Raw genomic sequence first — 20,909 nt, 5'->3', positions numbered from 1 at the left:
CCTAGTTCTGGACTGCACCAGAATGCTCTCTTGTTCTCAGCCCACGGCTCTCCCCGACTCCGTCTGAGAGTGCAGAGGTGCTGCTTCTCCTTGCCTGGCCTACAGAAGCTCTCCACGGTCTACTTCCACATGCCCACCCCCGAGTGCACTGTACAAAACCCACACGACGAAAATTCCACTCACATACGTGTTTAACACTCACGACTGAGAGCAAATAAAAACATCTATCTACGCCCAGGCATTTGTCCCAGAGTTTTAAGATCCTAAAAGTCAGGGTCTCCATCCCCGGGCGTTCCTCTTTGCAGCTATTTTTTAATTAATTAATTTTTTTTTTTTTGAGGAAAATTAGCCCTGAGCTATCTACTGCCAGTCCTCCTCTTTTTGCTGAGGAAGACTGGCCCTGAGCTAACATCCATGCCCATCTTCCTCTACTGTATACGTGGGATGCCTACCACAGCATGGCTTGCCAAGTAGTGCTATGTCCGCACCCGGGATCCGAACCGGTGAGCCTTGGGCCGCCAAAGTGGAACATGTGAACTTAACTGCTGTGCCACCAGGCCGGCCCCTCTTTGCAGCTATTTTAAAATGTCCGTGAAGATGATGGTGCTGGTATCAGTGGAGTAAGAGAAACCTGAGAATGAATTCTAAGCAGGGAGGTGTAACACTCTTAACACTCTCATTCTGACCCTGAAATCATGGAGCACCATGGGGCCAGGCTTACGCTTGTACTTTTTCTCCTGCAGGAAACAAGCCTAAACTACGGGAATGCATGAGTTTAAACGAAACTGATTTTTAATTCTGTCTTTCTAGTGCTATCCAGCTTTCGAAACAAGTTTCATTTTTAAGAGAATCTTCCTTCTTGCCCCTGAAGGGCATTAATAATACACCTGTAGGTAACAGGAAGTGGGGCTAGAAAACTCGATTTCAAATGAGAGAGAACTCAGCAGTCCATTTAGAAGCAGGGGACATTGCAGCCACATCAGCGAAAGACTCGGATTTCATTTCAAGCAACTCTGTGATTAGTGTGGTCTGGCCCTGGGGACCTCCACCTCTCAGACCCCCGACCTTTATCCCTCTCCACGTCACCAGTTACTGGGTTCTCTGTTCTGACATTGTTGGTTAGGCCTTTTTCAATAACATGCTCAGACCAACTCTCCCATTAGGTTGTAAACGTCTAGAAGACTCAGGTATGAAAGTCTACACACGGTAGGTGTTCAATGAAGGAACGAAAGTCAAAGTCAGCGAGCCAGGGTCAGGTGGTACAGAAGCCACAGGCAGACAGTTTTCCAGTCTGCCCATAGACGCTAAACCTCAGCAGTCAGGGAGCACGTCAGAGAAACGATAAAAGCTTGAGGGGATGAAAGCACGAGATAGTCGACTTAATTTGAAGCGTAGGGCTATAATATACTTAAAATATTCTAAACAGTAGACGTAGTACTTTAGCTCAGCTCTAACCAACTGCAGCAACAATCCTTGTTGCCTGGTGGTTACACCTGCTTTTACACATTCTGAACGTTTATGCCCTGTCCTCACATACAGCAAGTCAAGCCCACTGAGGAAATAAGAGACCACAAAGGTTCTGTGGCAACTGCACAGGGTTGTCAAACACAAAGATACAAAAATAACAATTCAACAATCCATGAGGCTCTTTATATAAAAAGGATTATTCAAAGATTTTAACTTTAACCAAGTTGAGTTAATATAAAACAAAATTCAAAATATTAGGAAATGTGAGCTTTGGTAAAGATACCAAACAATTCCTTCTTGGGTTGTGAATAGGTCTGCCAAGTTCCAAGTGGAAGATTTTATTTTTAAACCATAACAGTGAAATCCAACTCAAAGGATTCCAAGGTCAGGGTAGAGAAGAATGGGGAGGATTTCTACACTAGTTCTTTCTTTTTACAAGACAGTTCCAGCTATATCAAGCTGTATCTACAGAAACTGAAGCTCAAGGGAAGGAAAATGGAAACACCCTTTATGCTATAAATATATTACCTAAAAGAAGAACGTTCATGTTTTGTGCTTCTAGACATTCTGTAATCTCTATTGCTTTCTTCAGGCAACGTCTAAACAAGAAAGAGACAAGAAAAAAAGGGGCATTAGTTCCTGAGTTTGGTATCATAAACATAAGAAATTTAGAGACAGTTTGACTTGATTGTCAGTTTTCTTTTATTTTTTCATGCTAAAATCCTCCAGAAAAATTCCACTTACACTATTCAGATACTGCAGATACACTCATCTGCCTATTGGAAACTTAAAATTTTCAGAAGGGAATCCCAAAACTGATGTAAAAGTGCTCCTAGGTGATTTCTAAACCAGAAATTCTTATTGACAACTCATACCTGAGTCTGCTGGTGAGTCCTAGTAAGACCCTTAAACGCCCATGTCTGGAGACCGTGCTGCATGTCCATACTGTTTAATTCAAGGTCACCTGCCAAACGTGTTGGTGTGGCTGAAAAGGTCCAATATACCTAGAAATCGTTTTTGTCTCTCCCTCAATACAGTATTCCCTTCGAGAATGTTGCCACTATTTGCAGCTTCAACTTTTATTTGTGTGTAACTATGGGCTTCACACCTGCAGTTTCCTGCCTCTAGTGGTGCCCTTCATCTGCTTAGGGACGCTCAACCTTCTCTGCCTGCCCCATATGAAGAAAGGTCCTTTTCTCTTATAACGTGTACCACTGTTTGCAATTATATATTCAAATCACGGGACATGTAGCAGGCTCTTCAAAACAGATTTGTTAATGAGTGTTTGGAGGTCTGAGGCTCCTTTCCACAAAACTCACTGGTGGACCTGAGAGAGAACGCCGTGCTGGCTAAAAGGAAGAATTCTTCTTTTTCTCCAGGTGTTCCCCAGGGCTGGAGCTATTTCTCACCCCTGACCATTTCTGTCTTGTGCCTTCCCTTTGTCCTCTCCTCTGTTTAATGGCAACAGACAGGAGCTAGTCAAACTATGAAGTAGGAAAGGAATAGAATTCTGTTCTCTGGGAATCTCAATCTAATTCCAAAAGCAAAAATGACTAATTGACATTAATCATGATTTTAAAAATCTTTAAATAGGTAATAAACATGTAAGATACAGAATTCTTCTAAAAAGGTATTCAGTAAAAAGCAAGCATCCCTCCCCTTCCCCATGCCCAGGATCCTCCCTGGAGGCCAGCGCTGCGGCCTCAGTTAGAATTTTGGGTTGCCACGCCCCCTTTTTGTGGTCCTTCAATGCCTATAGTCTAGAGATCTCTGTGAGCAGAGAGCATGTCTGCAAATTCTGATCAAATGTGCACAGAAACAATAAATAACAAATGCAAAATCCAGCTGAGGCCTGAATAGAACATGCGATCTAAGAATATGTAACTATGAAATATAAAACAGTTAAATCATTTGTCACTTTGCTTTACTACTCTGAATTAGAGAACTATAAAATTCATGAGCAAAACAAAAACAATGGCTTGAAATACCTGATTATGTCAAGCCAGCTGCTACTTTCCAACAGGGAAAACCATTTTATATCTGTGTCCCAAAACTCGGTACTATTATCTGAAAAATGAAAAAAGAGTGAAGAAGTCAGGTCATCATTTGCTGATTTGTCTGCCATAAAAAACCTGTGCTACTCAACCGTGCTGTTCAGATGAGCGGTCCTAGGCCGAAACTGCGGATCCAGGAGCAAGTCTCCATTTTAAGTCAGGACATTTCAAAACCTCAGTTGAAATGGCTTTTGAACTGTAAGCCCTTGGAACAGTGGGGTAGTCAAAAATAGACTTTTATTGCTCAAATAAAAAGTGCCCTATGACATCTATACACAGCCACAGTCTACCCTGTAACTCAAACGGGGAGAATAACATGCTTTAGGCAGAAATAGTCAACAGGCAGGTTGCTGTTCCACAACTGGAAAACCCAACAGGACACACCCCAGTGCCACAGAGGCCTAAGGGGGAGATATGGCTTCCTCTGGAATCCTAAACACACAAACACCTTCACCTTGCACACTGCTACACAATCCCCCAACCCACCTTGCTACAAAGAGCCCTGCATTTTACAGAAATCTAATAAGTTTCAAAGTTGCAAACTCAAGTCAATGAAAAGGCAGCATACTCCTTCAAGTCCTGGATGGTGAAAACAAAAGTGGAGAATCACAGTCCTGTATCAACTAGTACAATTTAGCACTCTCTCTGCCAAGTCCCTGCTGTTCATAAATCTGTTTTATACATGCATCACGTGTTCTAGTCAGAGGAGTACGCTTCTGTTTCCCATTGTGTCACATTCATCTTTATCGCCGACGCCTAGTATAGTTAGTGCATATAATGGAAATTCAATAAATACTGGCTGAATGAATGAATGCATCCTAAATTAGTTAGAATTTGCTAGGCTAAAAAGCCCAAGTTAGGAAAAGTTACCTGTAAGTGTGACAAATCTCAGAGGGTAAAGACTCATTCAAAAATGAAGAGAATTAATAGGTGACTGAGCTTGATTAAATATGATTCAAGTTCTAAATTATCCATAGTGGGCAGCCTGGGCAGGCAAGAGGGGGTGGCTGGGATGGGAATATTTCATTTTCTACTTGGTACATTTCTGATTAATTGAAATTTTTTACATTGCTAAAAAATGTATATACTCAATCAGAAAAGTAAAATATTTCCACTTGGGGGGAAAAGTCCATTCAGTAAGCTGCTAAGGAAAACAAACTGATCATTCATTTTATAAATCACTGCAAGCAAGGGAATGATTCTAGGTATTGCACGGCTTCACAATTTTCAAAGGGAGAAGCCCAATGCTCACCACTGGGGAAAGGAGAGGAGAGGAGAGTGGCTTTGTGTTCACGGCTAGAGAAGGGGCAGTGGGGCAAAAGCCTGGAGAAAAAGAGAGGAGGACGGTGGCAATGGCAGCCGGACTCCTGGCTAGCATCCTCCACTCCACGACATGGCCATGAGCCTCTGTGCACCACCCTAAGGAGCCCAGGGAAAAGGCAGCAACTTTCACCCGTGTGGCCCAGCGTTCTCCTCACCTATCAGAAAGAGCTGCTTGAATTTAGAGTGTGCGGTCTGGATGTCCTGCAGGGACAGGAAGCTGCTTGATAGGTCTTCAGTTTTAACAATTTCATAGGGTGGCCTGTGGATGGTCTTGTAAACTCTAGGTATCAAAAAGTAACAAGAGATTAGAAGAGCAGATGTGAATTAAAAACAGCTTCTTTTTCCCCTGAGCACTTACGATGTGCCGAGCTCTGTGTGAAGAGCTCCAGAGGTATCCTCCCATATAATCCTCACGAACAGGGTAACCAGCACAGGACTGACACTCCCAGTTAACGGAAGTGGGCACAGAGGCGTGTGGAGCAGAACTTCCTGGCCCGAGATTATGAAGTTTATAAAGTGATCAAGTCACATGTGAACCAAGGCAATTTAACTCCAAAGTCTACTCCTTTTCTGTTTTTAATGTATCCACTTTGAGTTTCTTTCACTTTTTATTTTGAAAATTTCAAACACGCAGAAAAGTAGAAAAGGACAGTGATATATTCCATGACCTACATTTGACAACTGTTAACATTACAGACCTCATGCCACTTCCCCCTAAATGTTTCTGCGTGCATCTCTTAAAACAATGCAGTTGACATTCTTGATGATTACGTTATACTGACTCCTTTCAAAGTAATTAAAAATGACCACTCTGGGGGCCGGCCCCATGGCGTAGTGGTTAAGTTCGCCAACTCCACTTCAGCAGCCCAGGGTTCGCTGGTTCCGATCCTGGGTGCGGATCTAGCACGGCTCATCAAGCCATGCCGAGGCAGTGTCCCACATAGAAGAACTAGAAGGACCTACAACTAGGATGTACAACTAGGCACTGGCGGGTTTTGAGGAGAAAAAAAGAAAATGGGAAAACAAGGAGGGAGACTGGCAACAGATGTTAGCTCAGGGCCAATCTTCCCCACAGAAAAAAAAAAGCATACCCTTAAAAAAAAAAATGTGAGCAATATGTTCCAGCAGTTGTGTGCATTAAAAAGTAATCAAACACTGAAAATTAAAAAGAAAATGACCAGTCTAAGTTGTGTTCCCAACACTAAGCTATCAGCGGGTAAACAGAATCAGATATACTACTAAGAACTGTTTCCTGCTTCTTAGAAAACAACTGATCTAAACAAAAACAAGATGTGGAAGAGTACTGACCCATCCAAGAAGATCTTCTGGACTTGTAAAACGGCGTCATCCTGTTCTTTGGGCAGAGCTGACATTTTCAAAAGGGCACATCCATTGTGGCAGGACCAACACCACATCTGCAGAGGGAACAGAGGTTTCCAGACACAATATACACAACTCAACAGGGGACACGGAAGCTTTGCATTTAAATTCATACCGGGAAACTTCTAACTCCAGTAAGAAATGGCTGGATATACTCAACTTTGTCAAGCCAAGAAATAGTCACTCACAATGAAACGACTGAGTTAGTCTTAAAAAAACCAAACCAGGTCTAGGCGGTCACACTCAGACTCGCTTACAGTCTAACATACACCTTTTAACTTGGCTTTAGCGCTGGGAACCTGGATGATGGGAACAACAACATTGTTATTATTAGGGTAGTAACTGTCGTGGAGTGCAGCTTATGATGTCAGGCAAGTGACATGAATTAACTCAATTCTCACAGTCACACTCTGAGACAGTAAGATTATTAACCGTATTAAGAGCAAGAGCCTGGGGCTGGCCCCAGGGCTGAGTGGTTGAGTTCGCGCACTACACTGCGGCAGCCCAGGTTTTTCACTGGTTCAGATCTTGGACGCGGACATGGCACCGCTTGTCAGGCCACGTTGAGGCGGCATCCCACATGACACAACTAGAAGGACCCACAACAAAGAATATACAACTATGTACTCGGAGGATTTGGGGATAAAAATCAAGAGCCTGAGGCTTGGAGAGAGAGAATAACTTCCCCATGTTGCACAGAAAGCTGCAGCAGCCTGACTTGACTCTGGAGGCCGTGCTCTACCTGGACAGAGCGCAGGGGGAGCTCCCGTTATTAAAGAAAGTTCACACTAGAAAGGATGGGAAGTCGGCTATTCAGTGTACACTGATACCAGACTTGCACACGCAAGCCACTACATTAGGGTGTGAGAGGAGGTAGAGTGTGCTAAGATACAGTGTCTACCTTCTAAGAGCTTCTACTCTCAAAAGGGAAAAACGTTTACAAATAGAATAGAAGGGAGAATGTGATAAATGACAGAAGAGAATTTCAAGGAACAACAAAGGAGGGCAGAGGAGGAAGAAATCATATGAACAGCTGTTAAGTCAGAGTTTCAGGTGGTCAAGGCGGTTTTCCTGGCTTCAGTGGGAGTTTCCATTTGTTTGCTTGCTTTGCAGAGAGAAAAGGAGATGAGAACTGATCTTGGGGCCAAGTCACCCGCCAGTGGAGCTTGGGATGGAGGAAAGGGAAAGGGTGGTTGGGGCAGGTGAGTAATGTAATGGACTTCGTGCCCCATAAAGCCCTGGCTAAGGGCTTCACTGGCTCAAGCCCCACCAGTGCCCTGGCTCAAAGGTAAATCGACAGAAGAAAACACCTTTTGTAATTCTGCCGCCCAGAGGGGCACCTTTTTGCCATCCACCTGCAACGTATAAACACGTGCTGGAAATGCCAGCAGCAGCCTGGGCCGGGACATTAGAGATCAACACACAAGCCAGGTGACACTCTCTGCACTACACTTAGAAAGTGCGAAAGGCGGAAAGAGGAAGACGATGAAATCAGTGCCGGAAATGTGGGGCAGCTAATGCTGTGTGGAGATCTTCATCCATGATGAGGAATATGAGCTTAGGAGAGGCAAGCCTGGAGCCCGGGACATGGGAGCTGACTGTTAGCTGACATGGCAGAGATGATGAGCTTGCCCAGAGGGCGAGGACAGAGGAACAGAGAACTGCTTCAGGAACTGCCAAAATGAGCACTGATTCCCCTCTTGGGACTTGGGGCCACGTCGTACTTTGACTCTTTAAGATTTGTAACGAGGTGGAAGTGTTAGAACACTGAGACAAATCAAAGGGCCCTTTGCTGTCCTCTTACTCGCTTTTCCAATGTCATGCTAAGCAATGTGCAGGAACCACCACACAGTTTTCACTCTGCCACATTTCGCATGCCCAAGCAGTCCTGCCCTCTAGTTGGTGCAGCTCATTTGAATAAAGGGGGAGGCACCTTTGGCCATGACTGGGTAACAGGGTCTAAGAAATTAGGGTTCTTAATCCTTTTTATCTCCTCTCCTGGGGCAGAAAGGGTTGGTTCTTGGTGATATTCAACCCTAACTCATTTTCTATTTGGGGCACAACCGTAACTGTCTCACCTCAACTGAGGCACTCAGGGGTAATTCCCTTACTATTCTCTATTTGAAACAGTCAATAGAAAACAAGCAAAATTCTTGGTCATAGAGAGACTTCTTACAGGAATTTACCAAAAAGTACATCTTCCCCTACTGTAATATGTACAATTTCTATCTGGGTTCTTTTTTTTTTAGGAAGATTAGCCCTGAGCTAACTACTGCCAGTCCTCCTCTTTTTGCTGAGGAAGAGTGGCCCTGAGCTAACATCTGTGCCCATCTTCCTCTACTTTATATGTGGGACACCTGCCACAGCATGGCGTGCCAAGTGGTGCCACGTCCGCACCTGGGATCTGAACCAGTGATCCCTGGGCTGCTGAGAAGCGGAATGTGTGAACTTAACTGCTGTGCCATCGGGCCAGCCCAATCTGGGTTCTTAATATGCATGGCTGACAATACACAAAAATAGTGTGTTAATCCCATTTATTTAGAAAAAGGAAGAGGGAACATGTACAACTGGAGACTAGAAAGCAGAGTAAGAAAGAAGGAAAGGAACTATTACAGAGGTGAAAGGACCAAGACAGCACAGTGTTTCCAAAGCAAGAGAGAAATTTAAAAGACAAACAGGGAGGACATAATCACTGTGAAAAACTAGCAATGGTGTGGAGAACTGGGGCCACGCAAGGCTCAATCAGCAGAGTGGGGGGAGCAGAACTCATGTTGCAAGAAGAAAGCAGTAGAGAGGTAAGTAGAGACAAGTAGTACAGACTCTTTCACTATGTTCAGGTGTCCAGGGAAGAGAACATAGCTTGACTCTTAAGGAAGGGATTCTTCAGGTTAAGGGAGAGGTGAGCAGAACTCATGGAAAGATACATGTGGATGAGGAAAGACTGACAGGAGCAAGTTCCAGACAAAGCAAGGGGAGACAAGATGAAGAGCCCAGGCAGAGGTTTAGATTCAGGATGAAGGAAACAGGAGCACAGAGAGAAACAACAGGAGGTAGAAAAGAAGGAAGCTGGGGTAGAAGGAAGCTGAGGAGTTGTCCAAGGTTCCACTGATGCAGGGGAAAGGTCATCTCTCAGTAAGAGGGTTAAGCGTGGAATCACAAACTTAAAAGAGAAGGAGAAAATGTTTACAGCAGCCCCAGAACGATACAGGAACCAAAGGAGTTAAGCAACAGACTGCTGAGCAGAACAAGGGCCCAGCGAGGCAAGGTAACACAGAGCTTTCATGTATCCCATTAAGTACACTCTGCTGTTCGGTTTGAATGATCTATAGCAATGTTCATTAGCCCTACAGCAAAAAAAGATACATGCTCAGGGCTGGAGAACAGCAGAGGACCCAGGAGGTCAAAGTCCCTAGGACAGCAGCAAGGTAGGACTGAAATGACAAATGATGCAGGTCTTCCCTGAAGAGGAATAAGTGAAGGCAAGGAAGAACAGACTAGGTGAAAAGTCAAGGGTGGCTGCACAACACCGCAAATACACTAAATGTCACTAGCGGTCAACTTCACGTGACTCGAGAGCTCTGTGTTCCCTGGGTAAACGTGCAGATTCTATCTGTGCAGTATCTTTCTGCTGTCCATTCATGTAAACTCCACTGACGACTTTGAGGACACACAATTAAGGCTGATCTAATAAAGCGAGAACACCTTCCTACAGTTTCGATCAGTTATGTTGCTGGCTCCTCATCAGAACATTTTCTAACTTCCCAGCCCCAAGGCCTGGCTAGAACACAGAGTATGGAAATTTCCTACAATGCCGGGTGGAGAAGCAGCCCATTCCCACATGTGTAAATAATTCATCTTTGTTTCTTCCCACAGAGCACATCCTCTTTTCCTAGATTCATCTATGAAAGGCTGAAGGACGAAGACTCTCATTTTCATTCTTCTGGAACAGAGATTATCAAAATGCAGCCTACAGGTCCAAGGGGTCCCAAGACCCTTTCAGGTGGCCTGAGAATAATACTAAGATATCATTTGTCTTTTTCACTGTGTTGACATTTGTGCTGCTGATGCAAAAGCTCTGGTGGGTAAAAGTGCTGGTGCCTTAGCACCACTCAAGGCCTTGCTGGCAAACAGCACTGGTCCACTGTATTCTTCACTGCCACACACTCACAGAAAAGCAAACTGTTTCACTTGAGAAGGTCCTTAAGGAAGGACTAAAAGTTATTAATTTTATTAATCTTGACCATTACATATTAATATTTAATATTATTTTTTATATTCTGTGTGATGGCGTGGGAAGTAAGCACTGAAGTAAGTGTTTGTCTCAAGGTAAAGCACTTACAAGACTAAGCTGAGAGCTAAACTAGGGGCTTTTCCCATGGAACTGAAAGAATGAGTGACAGACAAACTACAGGTGTTCGGACTTTGGTATTTGGGAGAAATTTATTCTTAAAAAAATAAAAATGAATGAAGTGAGCCTATCACTTCAAGGAAAACAAGTGACAATTTGTTGCTAAGGATAAAAAGTGAACTTTCAAGCAAAAATTAGAAGTTTGGAAAACTAGCCTCTTTAGCTAGACAGCTTCCCAATATTTACAGACTTCTCTGATGACACAGAGGTGATATTAATGAATGTGATTTTTATATTATACAAGGAAATATGTTAATATTTGAACAATCTATATAACCTAGTGAACCAATATTTCCCAATGACCAATGTACAGTCATGTGCTGCATAACGACGTTTTGGTCACCGATGGGCTACATATACAACGGCGGTCCCATAGGATTAGCACCACACAGCCTAGGTGTGGAATAGGCTATACCACTAGGTTTGTGTAAGTACTCTCTATGATGTTCAGACAACGATGAAATCGCCTAACAATGCATTTCTCAGAACCTATCCCCTTCGTTAAGTGACGCATGACTGTATTATGTTGTAAAATTTTTATACCATGTTTTAAGATCCTTTCAAAGTACAAGACAGACCAACGGATTTTAATTTAGCAGTGAATGAAAAGTTCACTGATTGTTTTCAGATTCCTTATTGCAACTAACCCTTATGAAACCACCTCATCAATTTTTTGGTGTACCATCAAAAAACAATATTCTCAATTACCTGAAAAGGCTATTAAATATTCTTCCCTTTCCCAAATATGTATCTGTGTGAGGCTGGATTTCCTTCAAATACTTTCAACCAAACCCAGACATACCACAACAGACTGAATGAAAGAAGCCACTGTAAGAACATAGCTGTCTTCTATTTTCAAAAATGTAAAACAGTGCTATTCTATTTTTTTGTTTTGGATAATAGTTATTTTTCAAAGAAATATGTTATTTATGTTAACAGGTCATGAGTTTATTACCACAATAAACATTAAAAAACTTCTCAGTTTTAATTTTTAATATGGCAAATCTCAATAGATAAAACCACATAAACAAAAACTCTTTGAGATCCTCAATAATTTTTAAGAGCATAAAGAGTCCTGAGACCGGAAAGTTTGAGAATCATTGCTCTAAATCAAAGGTTGCAAACTTGTGGGACATGAGCCAACTCTGGCCCAAAGACATATTTTTGAAACATTTGAATCAGTTGCATACATTTAGAAATCGGAAAAACTCACATAAAAATCTTCAAAGAAATCAGGACATCTGGCAAGATCAGGCCCATATTTCCATATGGCATGAACCAACTGGTACAGAAGAGCAGCCACCCCCTGGACCAGGCAGAAGGTCTCTGGTTCAGTGCAAGGGCCATGCTCATTACCTGCCTGGCCTGCTCTCATTTCTGGGCATGTGACCCCTGCTTAGACATTTTGCCTCCGACACAAGAGAGATCTTTTTGTTGAACCATTCATGTGCACAGCACAGCATTTATTTGTAATTCTCATTCCTTACTAAATTCCCTGCAGGCTTGGCAACTCCCAACCACCAATTGGAAACTGGGGTAATTGCCAGAGTCTTGCTTTCCTTGATCAGTGACACATTAAATATGGCTCCCATCCCAGTCTATTCTGTGAAAACTAAGTAAGCTCTCCATGTTGTCTCTGGGAGAAAACACTGCCACACCCACACAAAGATGAATGGTGCAGGACAAAAAGAATCTTAAACTCTACTACCATCAGAGTAGTTGGCTCAGCCTCAAAATGACTTAGGTGTTAAATCAGGCTGGCTTTCAACACTAGTCAGATCTGTAATCCTCTTAAAGCTGTTCAAAGATGTCTCTGCTAAGAACTCCAGTGCATCTGTGAAAACTTTAGAAGTCTGTCCCAGGAAGCCTCACGTCCAAGAGACTCCTCTAGGGAGTCCCTAAGATATTTTTGGATCACTCTTGGACTGAGGACAAACTCTTTAGTACCAAAGCCGAGGGCTGTAAGTAGGATAATTTGCCAGCATGGGCTGATGAGTGACCCATGGCAGTTGGATTTCTAGATGCACTTACTGGTATGCCGTGACCCTGAAAGCGTGGCACATCCTCTTCAGGAAGAGGGGTGGGGACAACAAAGTATTCTGGCAACCTAGAAGAAAGAGATGTCATCAGTTTCAGAACTAGAGGTAACTCACTAAATATGAAAGTTTGACTTCAATGAACACAGGACGCCAAGCAGGGTGGTATGACATGTACCACATTTCCCTGTTAAGAAAAGCCAGTGCAGATGAACTGTTGCTGGTCAAATCAGTTGGGGATCAGAGTTCAAATCCTAGCTCTGCCTCTGGCTATGCATAACCCTAGGGAAGTTATTCCACCTCTCTGGGTCTGTTTCCTCATGCATAAAATGAGAGGATTGGAATACGTGATATTCCTCATCATATAGTGACAATATAAACACCTGTGTTGCTTTCAGTCAGTCTAACACAAAAATCAGTAATTATGACAACTGCTGCCAAGACACTTTATCAAGTGCTCTGACAACAACATATAAGTGCTTACTATATGCCAGACTCTCTCTCGTTCTAATTACTTAACACAAATTATTCATTTAATCCTCCCAACAACCCTGTGAGATATGCATTATTATCATTTCTGTTTTACAGATAAAGAAAGGAGACATAGCACTAAGGCCCTTCCCAGGTTACACAACTAGTCAGCATTAGTGGAGCTGGGACCTGAGCCCAAGCAGTATGACTTTAGTTCTACAGGAGAAAATTTAGGTTCTCACAAGAACAAACCTCCTAAGTAGCAGGACGTGGAAAAGTCAGGTTTTCAGAGTTGCAGTGATCAGAGATATATGGGGACACCATCTCTTCCTCTAATTAGCAGAAGCAGGTTTTATTAATAAGGCCACCTTAGTTCTACCACTGTGGAGCTGTAAACATCTTTCTCTCCAAAAGCTCGAAATAAAGGCTCATGAGAAATAAGAAGGTGCCTATGGTGTAAGAACTATGATGGAAAATAAGCAGATGGTGTTTGTATGCATGCTGCATGTTTGAAGTAAATCTCTTAAGTATTAGCTCATGCATGGGAAAGATGGATTTCCTGAATGGAAGAGATCAGAATTTGACTGTGATCAAGCTGTTAGATCTAATCAATTCAAGGGGGATGAAGCAACATTTTAAACCTCATCATGGAGATGTGATCATCAAAACCCAGACTATGGGAAACTATCAAAAAATGGCCTGGTTTCTTCAAATAAATTGCAAGAAAAAGATGATTCTATGAGAATCTATACATTAAGAGACTTCAGAAACCTATCAACCAATCGCAAGATACCAATCTCACTGAATCTTTATTAATAATACAACAGATAAAAAGATGAAAGATAAATTAATTAAAAAATTTATAAAACAATGGGGAAAATTTGAACACTCACTGGGGACTGAATGATGTTGTTAATGTCATTGATTATGACTCCTAGCAACGCTGTGACGGCAGAGCACCTGCTCAGTCTTTTTGTGCCACCCTCTCACCTTCCAGTACTGTATCAGACAATGCTCTGCTGCTATTCACAGGGTTTTCATGGCCATTTTCTATAGCAGTAGGTGGCCAGGTCCTTCCTTCTAGTCTGCCTTAGTCCAGAAGCTCTGTTGAAACCTGTCCACCATGGGTGATGCTGCTGGTATTTGAAATACTGGTGGCATAGCTCTCAGCATCACAGCAACACGCAGCCACCACAGTATGACAACCAACAGGCAGGTGGTGTGGTTTCCTGACCAGGAAATGAATCCGGGCCACAGTGGTGACAGCACCAAATCTTAACCACTAGACCACCATGGTGAGTGATATTAAGGGGTTAATGTTAAATTTGAAAGGCATGATAATGGTTTTATGGCTATATTTATAAAAAGAGTCCTTGGGGCTGGCCCCATGGCTCAGCAGTTAAGTTCACACGCTCTGCTTCAGCAGCCCAGGATTTCACCATTTCAGATCCTGAGTGCAGACCTAGCACTGCTCATCAAGCCATGCTGAGGCAGCATCCCACATCGCACAACCAGAAAGACCTACAACTAGAATATACAACTACGTACTGGGGCACTATAGGGAGAAGAGGAGGAGGAAGAAAAAAGATTGGCAAGAGATGTTAGCTCAGGTGCCAATCTTTAAAAAAAGGAGTCCTTAATTCTTAGAGATGGGCACTGAAATATTTATGAATGAAATTTGATGAGCTCTGGGGTTTATTTCAAAATAATCCAGAGGAGTGGGGGAGCAGGTGGAGGCATAGAGAAAACAGGAGTAGCTATGAGTTAATAACTGTTGAAACTGGGTGATAGGTAAAAGGAAATTCATATTCTCTTCTTTTACATTGCTTGAAATTTTCCATTAAAACAACCTAAAAAGTAATTAAGAAAAAAGCCCCCATGATATTGTGATGTAAAACCAGGTTTGGGAACCACTGGTCAAGGCTAAGATACCTCAAACTATCAAACCCTGGAAGAATTACTTGGCTTCTGAGGTTGTGAAGCAGATGGAATATTTTCTTCTACGTCTACTTGAGTGGGTGGGCAGAAAGGCATCCCTTCTTCAGGTGTTGTTGCTGAAGTAAAAACCTCTTCACAGACCCATGGCTCTCAAACTCAGGTGGTCCATTAAAATCATACGGGAAGATTAAAAAACTCCCAATGTCCAGGCTCCAACCCAGAACGATTTAATATCAGAAGCTTAAAAGCTTTCCAGGTGTGCCATCAGGATGAAAGCTGTGGTTCTAAAAGACCCTGCTGGGGGCCAGCCCTGTGGCAGAGTGGTTAAGCGGTTAAGTTCGTGTGCTCCACTTGGGCAGCCCAGGGTTTTGCTGGTTCAGATCCCGGGCGTGGACATGGCACTGCTCGTCAGGCCATGTTGAGGCAGTGTCCCACATGCCACAACTGGAAGGACCCACAACTAAAATATACAGGTGCGTACTGGGAGGATTTGGGGAGAAAGAGCAGAAAAAAAGAGAAAGATTGGCAACAGTTGTTAGCTCAGGTGCCAATCTTTAAAAAAAAATAAAAAAATAAGGGACCCTCCTACTCAAAGTATGCAGCAGTATCACCTGGATGCTTTAAGGAATGCAGATTCTCCAGACAGACCCCAGACCTACAGAATCAGAATCTGCATTTTAACAAACCTCCCAGATGACCTAACTGCACATGGACTGTGAGCAGCACTGTTGCAGATGGCAATTTACAAATAGACCACTGTTTCTCAGATAGTACAGCCGAGTCCCCATGGGTTTGTTTAAACCAGATTCTCAGCTCCTTCCCCAGAGGCTCATTCTACAAGGCTGGGATGGAGCCACATTGGTTTAAAAAATTTGCATGTCTTCCCCTACTGGTGAGGTTGAATATTTTACGTTGGTTAACCAATTAATTTTCTCTTATAGTCTTTTACTGAAGGGGAAAAAAAAATGTCAGAACCAAGTACATTAGCATACGTATCATGCAGTCACTCAGGAAAGGAGGTTGCGCAGAGATGGATAGCTGCACACCAGTGAGGGGAGTCTGAGTTGTCCCTCCCATCTCAATGAACTTGAGGTGGTTCTATGGAGCCTCTGCCATGAGACTCTGGTGTCTACAAGCAACGAACCCTCCCCCCTCCTTGGAAAGCACTCATTTTACTCATTAGGATGAGTTTCGAATCCAAAGTAAACAGCCTCTCCAAATATGGGACAACTTTACTCAAGAGAAGTTGTATGATCCACTCAGGCACAGCCCTACTTAGGGCGCAGGAACCCCCAGAGTGACAACATTAGAGTAGCAGTGTCTTCCTGTGGCAGCGTCAGCCAGGTCATAGGTTCCCTCTGTGTTATAGACACCCCACAGGGTTCTGGACCTTCTGATACCTTCACAGGGAGGTGGGATGAGAGAAAGGCTTTTCTGAAAGCACAGGCTCTGGGACTGCAAGAGCCAGCTCTGACCTTGGGAGAAGGTGGAGAGGACACTCAGTTTCTTATTCTTATCCAAACTGACTGAAGCCCCGCATAGCTACAGGGGCTTTCATTCATTCATTCAGTCAGTCTCCTATTTACTGAACACCTCTTACAAACCAGGCACTGTACTTGGCTCTGAGGATATAATGATGAGCAAAACAGTATCCCTGATTCCCCAGAGTTGACAGGTTGCAGAAACAAGCATTAACCAAATGGTGACAGATAAAAATAAACTCACAACCACAGGACGTACTGTCAGGACAGGCCTGCGGTGTGCAATGAAAGCTCTCACAAGGAGACCTGACCTAGTCCTGGGAAGGCTCCCTAAGAAAGTGACACCTGAGTTACGATCTGACAGATGAAGTGGAGGTAACTACACTTGTGTAGCTAGAAGTAAAAGGAGCATTCCAGACAGGAGACAGTACAGGCAAGGTCTATGGTAGGGTGTGGTATGGTGAGAGAGGTATACGCAGTCAGAGAATCAGGCAGGAGTCAAACCACAGAGGGCCCTATAGCACTCGTTAAGAGCATTGCCTATATATAGACCAAGAACAGCGGCGAGCCACTGAAGCAGGGGATAAGATGATCAGATGCACACTGGAGATGCTCGCCCGGCTGGCTACACAGAGTGCAAGCTGGGAAACAGAGAGATAGGAGAGTCCACGCAGGCAGCCACCACAGTGGTCCAGGTGAGAAACAAAGCACGGCTTTTCCCGTATCAGCTCCACGTGACAGAAAGGCAGGAATGGGGAGTGCATGGCTGGGGCAGTCCAAGGGGAGTGCATCTGCACTGAGCACGCTGAGCACCAAAATCTTGCTACAGCTCCATTCTCTCCACTGACCACTAATTAAAAGCTTCCCTCCTGCCTTCTCTACTGGGTTCATTATTGATGTGCTGACATCTACGCAAATACCAATGAATTCAACTGGTATGTGGCAGGATTTTTTTAAAAGCAATTCTGGGAATGGGAATGCCTTCTATCAGTATCAATATCACATTACAAAATTTTCCCTCCTAGGAGCGGGGGTTTCTAGCTTTTCCTTTTCAAGCTTTGTGGCTCTAAAGAGGGGAGGGGGCGGGGGGGGGAGTGTCATACAGACACTTGCCCGCAGGCCGCTCCCCAGTCACCCCAGTTTACGCTGTGACAGGAAGGCTAACCTTATAAATGTTTGAGAGTGATCAAAACCAAAATTGATCTGAAGAGGTCCATCAGAATCATGAAAACAAAGTGCTCCATGAAAATACAAGTTTATGAAACTGTTGGTAGGTATTGTGGAGTATGTTTCAAAATGATACGATTCAAGTTTCTAAACGAGGATTATGCAGAGTCATCCTTTAAAAATGTAGGTCAGAGAACATCACGCCTCTGCTCAGACTTCTCCTCATTGCAGTAGAGGTTCTTGGGAAAGCCTCCTGACCTGGCACCCCCAGCGCCCCTCTCTGCCCTGACCTCACTCCTATGGCTCCGTCCCTTGCTGGTTCCTCTCCAGCACCTGGGCTCCTTGCTGTTCCTCATGCAAGCCAGACAAGATTCCACCTCAGGGCCTTTGTTCCTACTGTTCCCTCTGCCCGACCAACCCTCCCACCAACACCTCCAGCACTTCCTAACCCCTTGCCTGATCTGTTTTTCTCCATAGCACTAATTACCTTTTATTTATTTTTCACTTTAAAATTTTTTTTTAAGATTGGCACCTGAGCTAATAACTGTTGCCAAACTTCTTTTTTTTCCTCCTGCTTTTTCTTCCCAAATCCCTCCAGTACATAGTTGTATATTTCAGCTGTGGGTCCTTCCAGTTGTAGCATGTGGGATGCAGCCACAGCATGGCCTGATGAGTGGTGCCATGTACACACCCAGGGTCCGAACCGGTGAAACACTGGGTCACAAGAGCAGAGCACAGGAACTTAACCACTCGGCCATGGGGCAGCCCCGGGGCAGCCCCAGATTACTTTTTAATACACACAATGAGTCATTAGCCTATCGTCGTCGTTTTCCTCCCTTGAGAAAGCAGCTCCAGGAGGGCAGGCATTTCCGGGCTCTCTGTTTCTGCTGCATCTCTAGCAGCTGGGATGCTGCCTAGCACACGTGGGCACTCAAAAAATTTTATTGAATGAATAAATGAAGTGCTCGATAAAAGGAAAGCAAATACATAATATAAATTCAGAAATGCCTCTAAGAGTTTTACACTTAGATTACAGATACAATAATGGGGTGAAAAAGACACAAATTCACTTTTGAATGTTTTAAGGAACGCTTCAAGGGTTTCTTTAAAAAGCAGAGTATCGATGTGGAGAAAGTGGAACACTCATACTGCTGATGGGAAAGGAAAATGGTGCAGTTGCTGTGGAAAACAGTCTGGCAGTTCCTTAAAAGGTTAAATGCAGACTTACTATATGACCTATGACCTAGCAATTCCACTCCGAGGTAGAGACCCAAGAGAAACGAAAACATGCATCAGCACAAAACCCTGTACACAGATCTTCATAGTAGCGTCATTCATAACAGCTGAAAAGTGAAAACAACCCAAATGTCCATCAACTGATGAATAAATAAAATCTGGTATATCCATATCATGGAATATTATTCAGTAATAATTAAAAAATGAAATTCTGGGGGCTGGCCTGCTGGCGTAGTGGTTAAGTTCATGTGCTCTGTTTCGGTGGCCCAGGTTTGCCAGTTTGGATCCCAGGCATGGACCTACATCATTCATCAAGCCATGCTTTGGCAGCGACCCACATACAAAAAATAGAGGAAAATGGGCACAGGTATTAGCTCAGGGCTACTCTTCCTCAAGCAAAAAGAGGAAGATTGGTAACAGGTGTTAGCTGAGGGCCAATCTTCCTCACCAAAAGAAAACAAGGAAATTCTGATATATCCTAGAAAATAGATGAGCTTTGATACATTATGCTACGTGAAAGAAGGCTGGCATAAAGACCACATGTTATATGATTCCATTTATATGAAATGCCTAGAATTAGGCAAATCTATAGAGATAGAAGTAGATTAGAGCTTGCCTAGGGCTGGAGGAGTAGGGGGCACCTGGGGAGTGACTACTAAGGGGGGGTATGGGGTTTCTTCTTGGGATGATGAAAATGTTCTAAAATTGACTATGGTGATGGGTGCACAACCCTGTGACTATACTAAAAACACTATATTCTTCAAATAGGTGAACTGTATGGCATGTGAATGAAATCTCAATAAAGCTGTTAAGAAAAGCCCAGCCCTGAAGGCTTACCTTTCACTGACTCGATAGCCTTCATTGACCCTCACTGCCTTGTACTTCATGTTGCCCTTGGTCCGCTCCAGTTCCCAGCACCAGTCCTGAAGTGTTTCAAACATCACGGTGTGGTTCTTGGGATCGGTGGCTAACAAAACAAAATTTAAAAAGACAATAAAATCTTGTCCTGAAGCACCGGTATTTTAATGATGTGAGAGTGGATCCTCAGGCCCAAATTTCCTCCACTAAGCCCTTTTTTTTAAAAAAAGATTTTATTTTCCCCTTTTTCTCCCTAAAGCCCCCCGGTACATAGCTGTGTATTTTTAGTTGTGGGTCCTTCTAGTTGTGGCATATGGGATGCCACCTCAGCATGGCTTGATGAGAAGTGCCATGTCCGAGCCCAGGATCTGAACCAGCGAAACCCTGGGCCGCCAAAGCGGAGTGCGTGAACTTAACCACTTGGCCACGGGGCCAGCCCCATACTAAGCCCATTTTTATCCAAGCAGAATGAATTCACTGCTTAGTCCTAACCTTTTTCTTTCTTTATTTTTTGGTCATTAATCCAAAATTACAACCAAAGCTCTGTCTTTTTATACTGGAGAAAAGAAGTTGTTCTTGTTCCATTCCTTGCAAAAGTAATTTATAGCTTCACTTTCAGTCATCTGACCATGAGATAATTTATATAACATAAAAAGATCCTGTGAAGTACTAAAAGACAGGGCTGGTACAAATGCTAAAATAATAAAATATTTTTAGCCTTACCAGTGTGTGCATAGGATGGCAAACGTATTTGAATAGCATGTCAGACTCCTGAATGTAAATCCTCCTTCAATTGGAAGATGCACTGCCAGCAGGAGGACTCTCCAGTGTGACACCTGGTTACTAAAGGCCATGAACAAATCAGACAGCCACAGCGAAGGCCAGGGCCTGCCAACTGATGGCCATGTCACGCTGACAGGTACTATGACCCTAGCCATGCCCTGCTACTACCTGCCAGGAGATGCCCAGGCACACTGCTCTCCAGCCTGGCAGATGTGTCCTTGCTCCTCTCCTGAGCCACAGCATTGCTTGCTGGGGGTGACACGCACCACAATAGTCTTGGAAATTCACACAAATCAGTTAGCTCAAG

At 43.6% G+C, this 20,909-nt stretch overlaps 1 protein-coding gene across 1 annotated transcript in view; it reads right to left on the bottom strand.

Annotated features, from left to right (window-relative positions):
- Positions 1-20,909, bottom strand: part of MTMR12 (myotubularin related protein 12) — a 69,813-nt gene that overhangs the window by 10,135 nt on the left and 38,769 nt on the right. The window contains exons 7-12 of the mRNA XM_014834960.3: positions 19,799-19,928; positions 12,664-12,739; positions 6,153-6,259; positions 5,000-5,124; positions 3,456-3,534; positions 1,996-2,066 (exon numbers count right to left, since the gene is read on the bottom strand). Coding sequence (XP_014690446.3) covers positions 1,996-2,066; positions 3,456-3,534; positions 5,000-5,124; positions 6,153-6,259; positions 12,664-12,739; positions 19,799-19,928 — 588 coding nt within the window. The remainder of the gene's footprint in view (positions 1-1,995; positions 2,067-3,455; positions 3,535-4,999; positions 5,125-6,152; positions 6,260-12,663; positions 12,740-19,798; positions 19,929-20,909) is intronic.

The sequence above is a fragment of the Equus asinus genome, chromosome 10 (genome assembly GCF_041296235.1).
Source record: "Equus asinus isolate D_3611 breed Donkey chromosome 10, EquAss-T2T_v2, whole genome shotgun sequence".
Lineage (NCBI taxonomy): Eukaryota > Metazoa > Chordata > Mammalia > Perissodactyla > Equidae > Equus > Equus asinus.
This window is presented reverse-complemented; position numbering and strand designations above follow the sequence as displayed.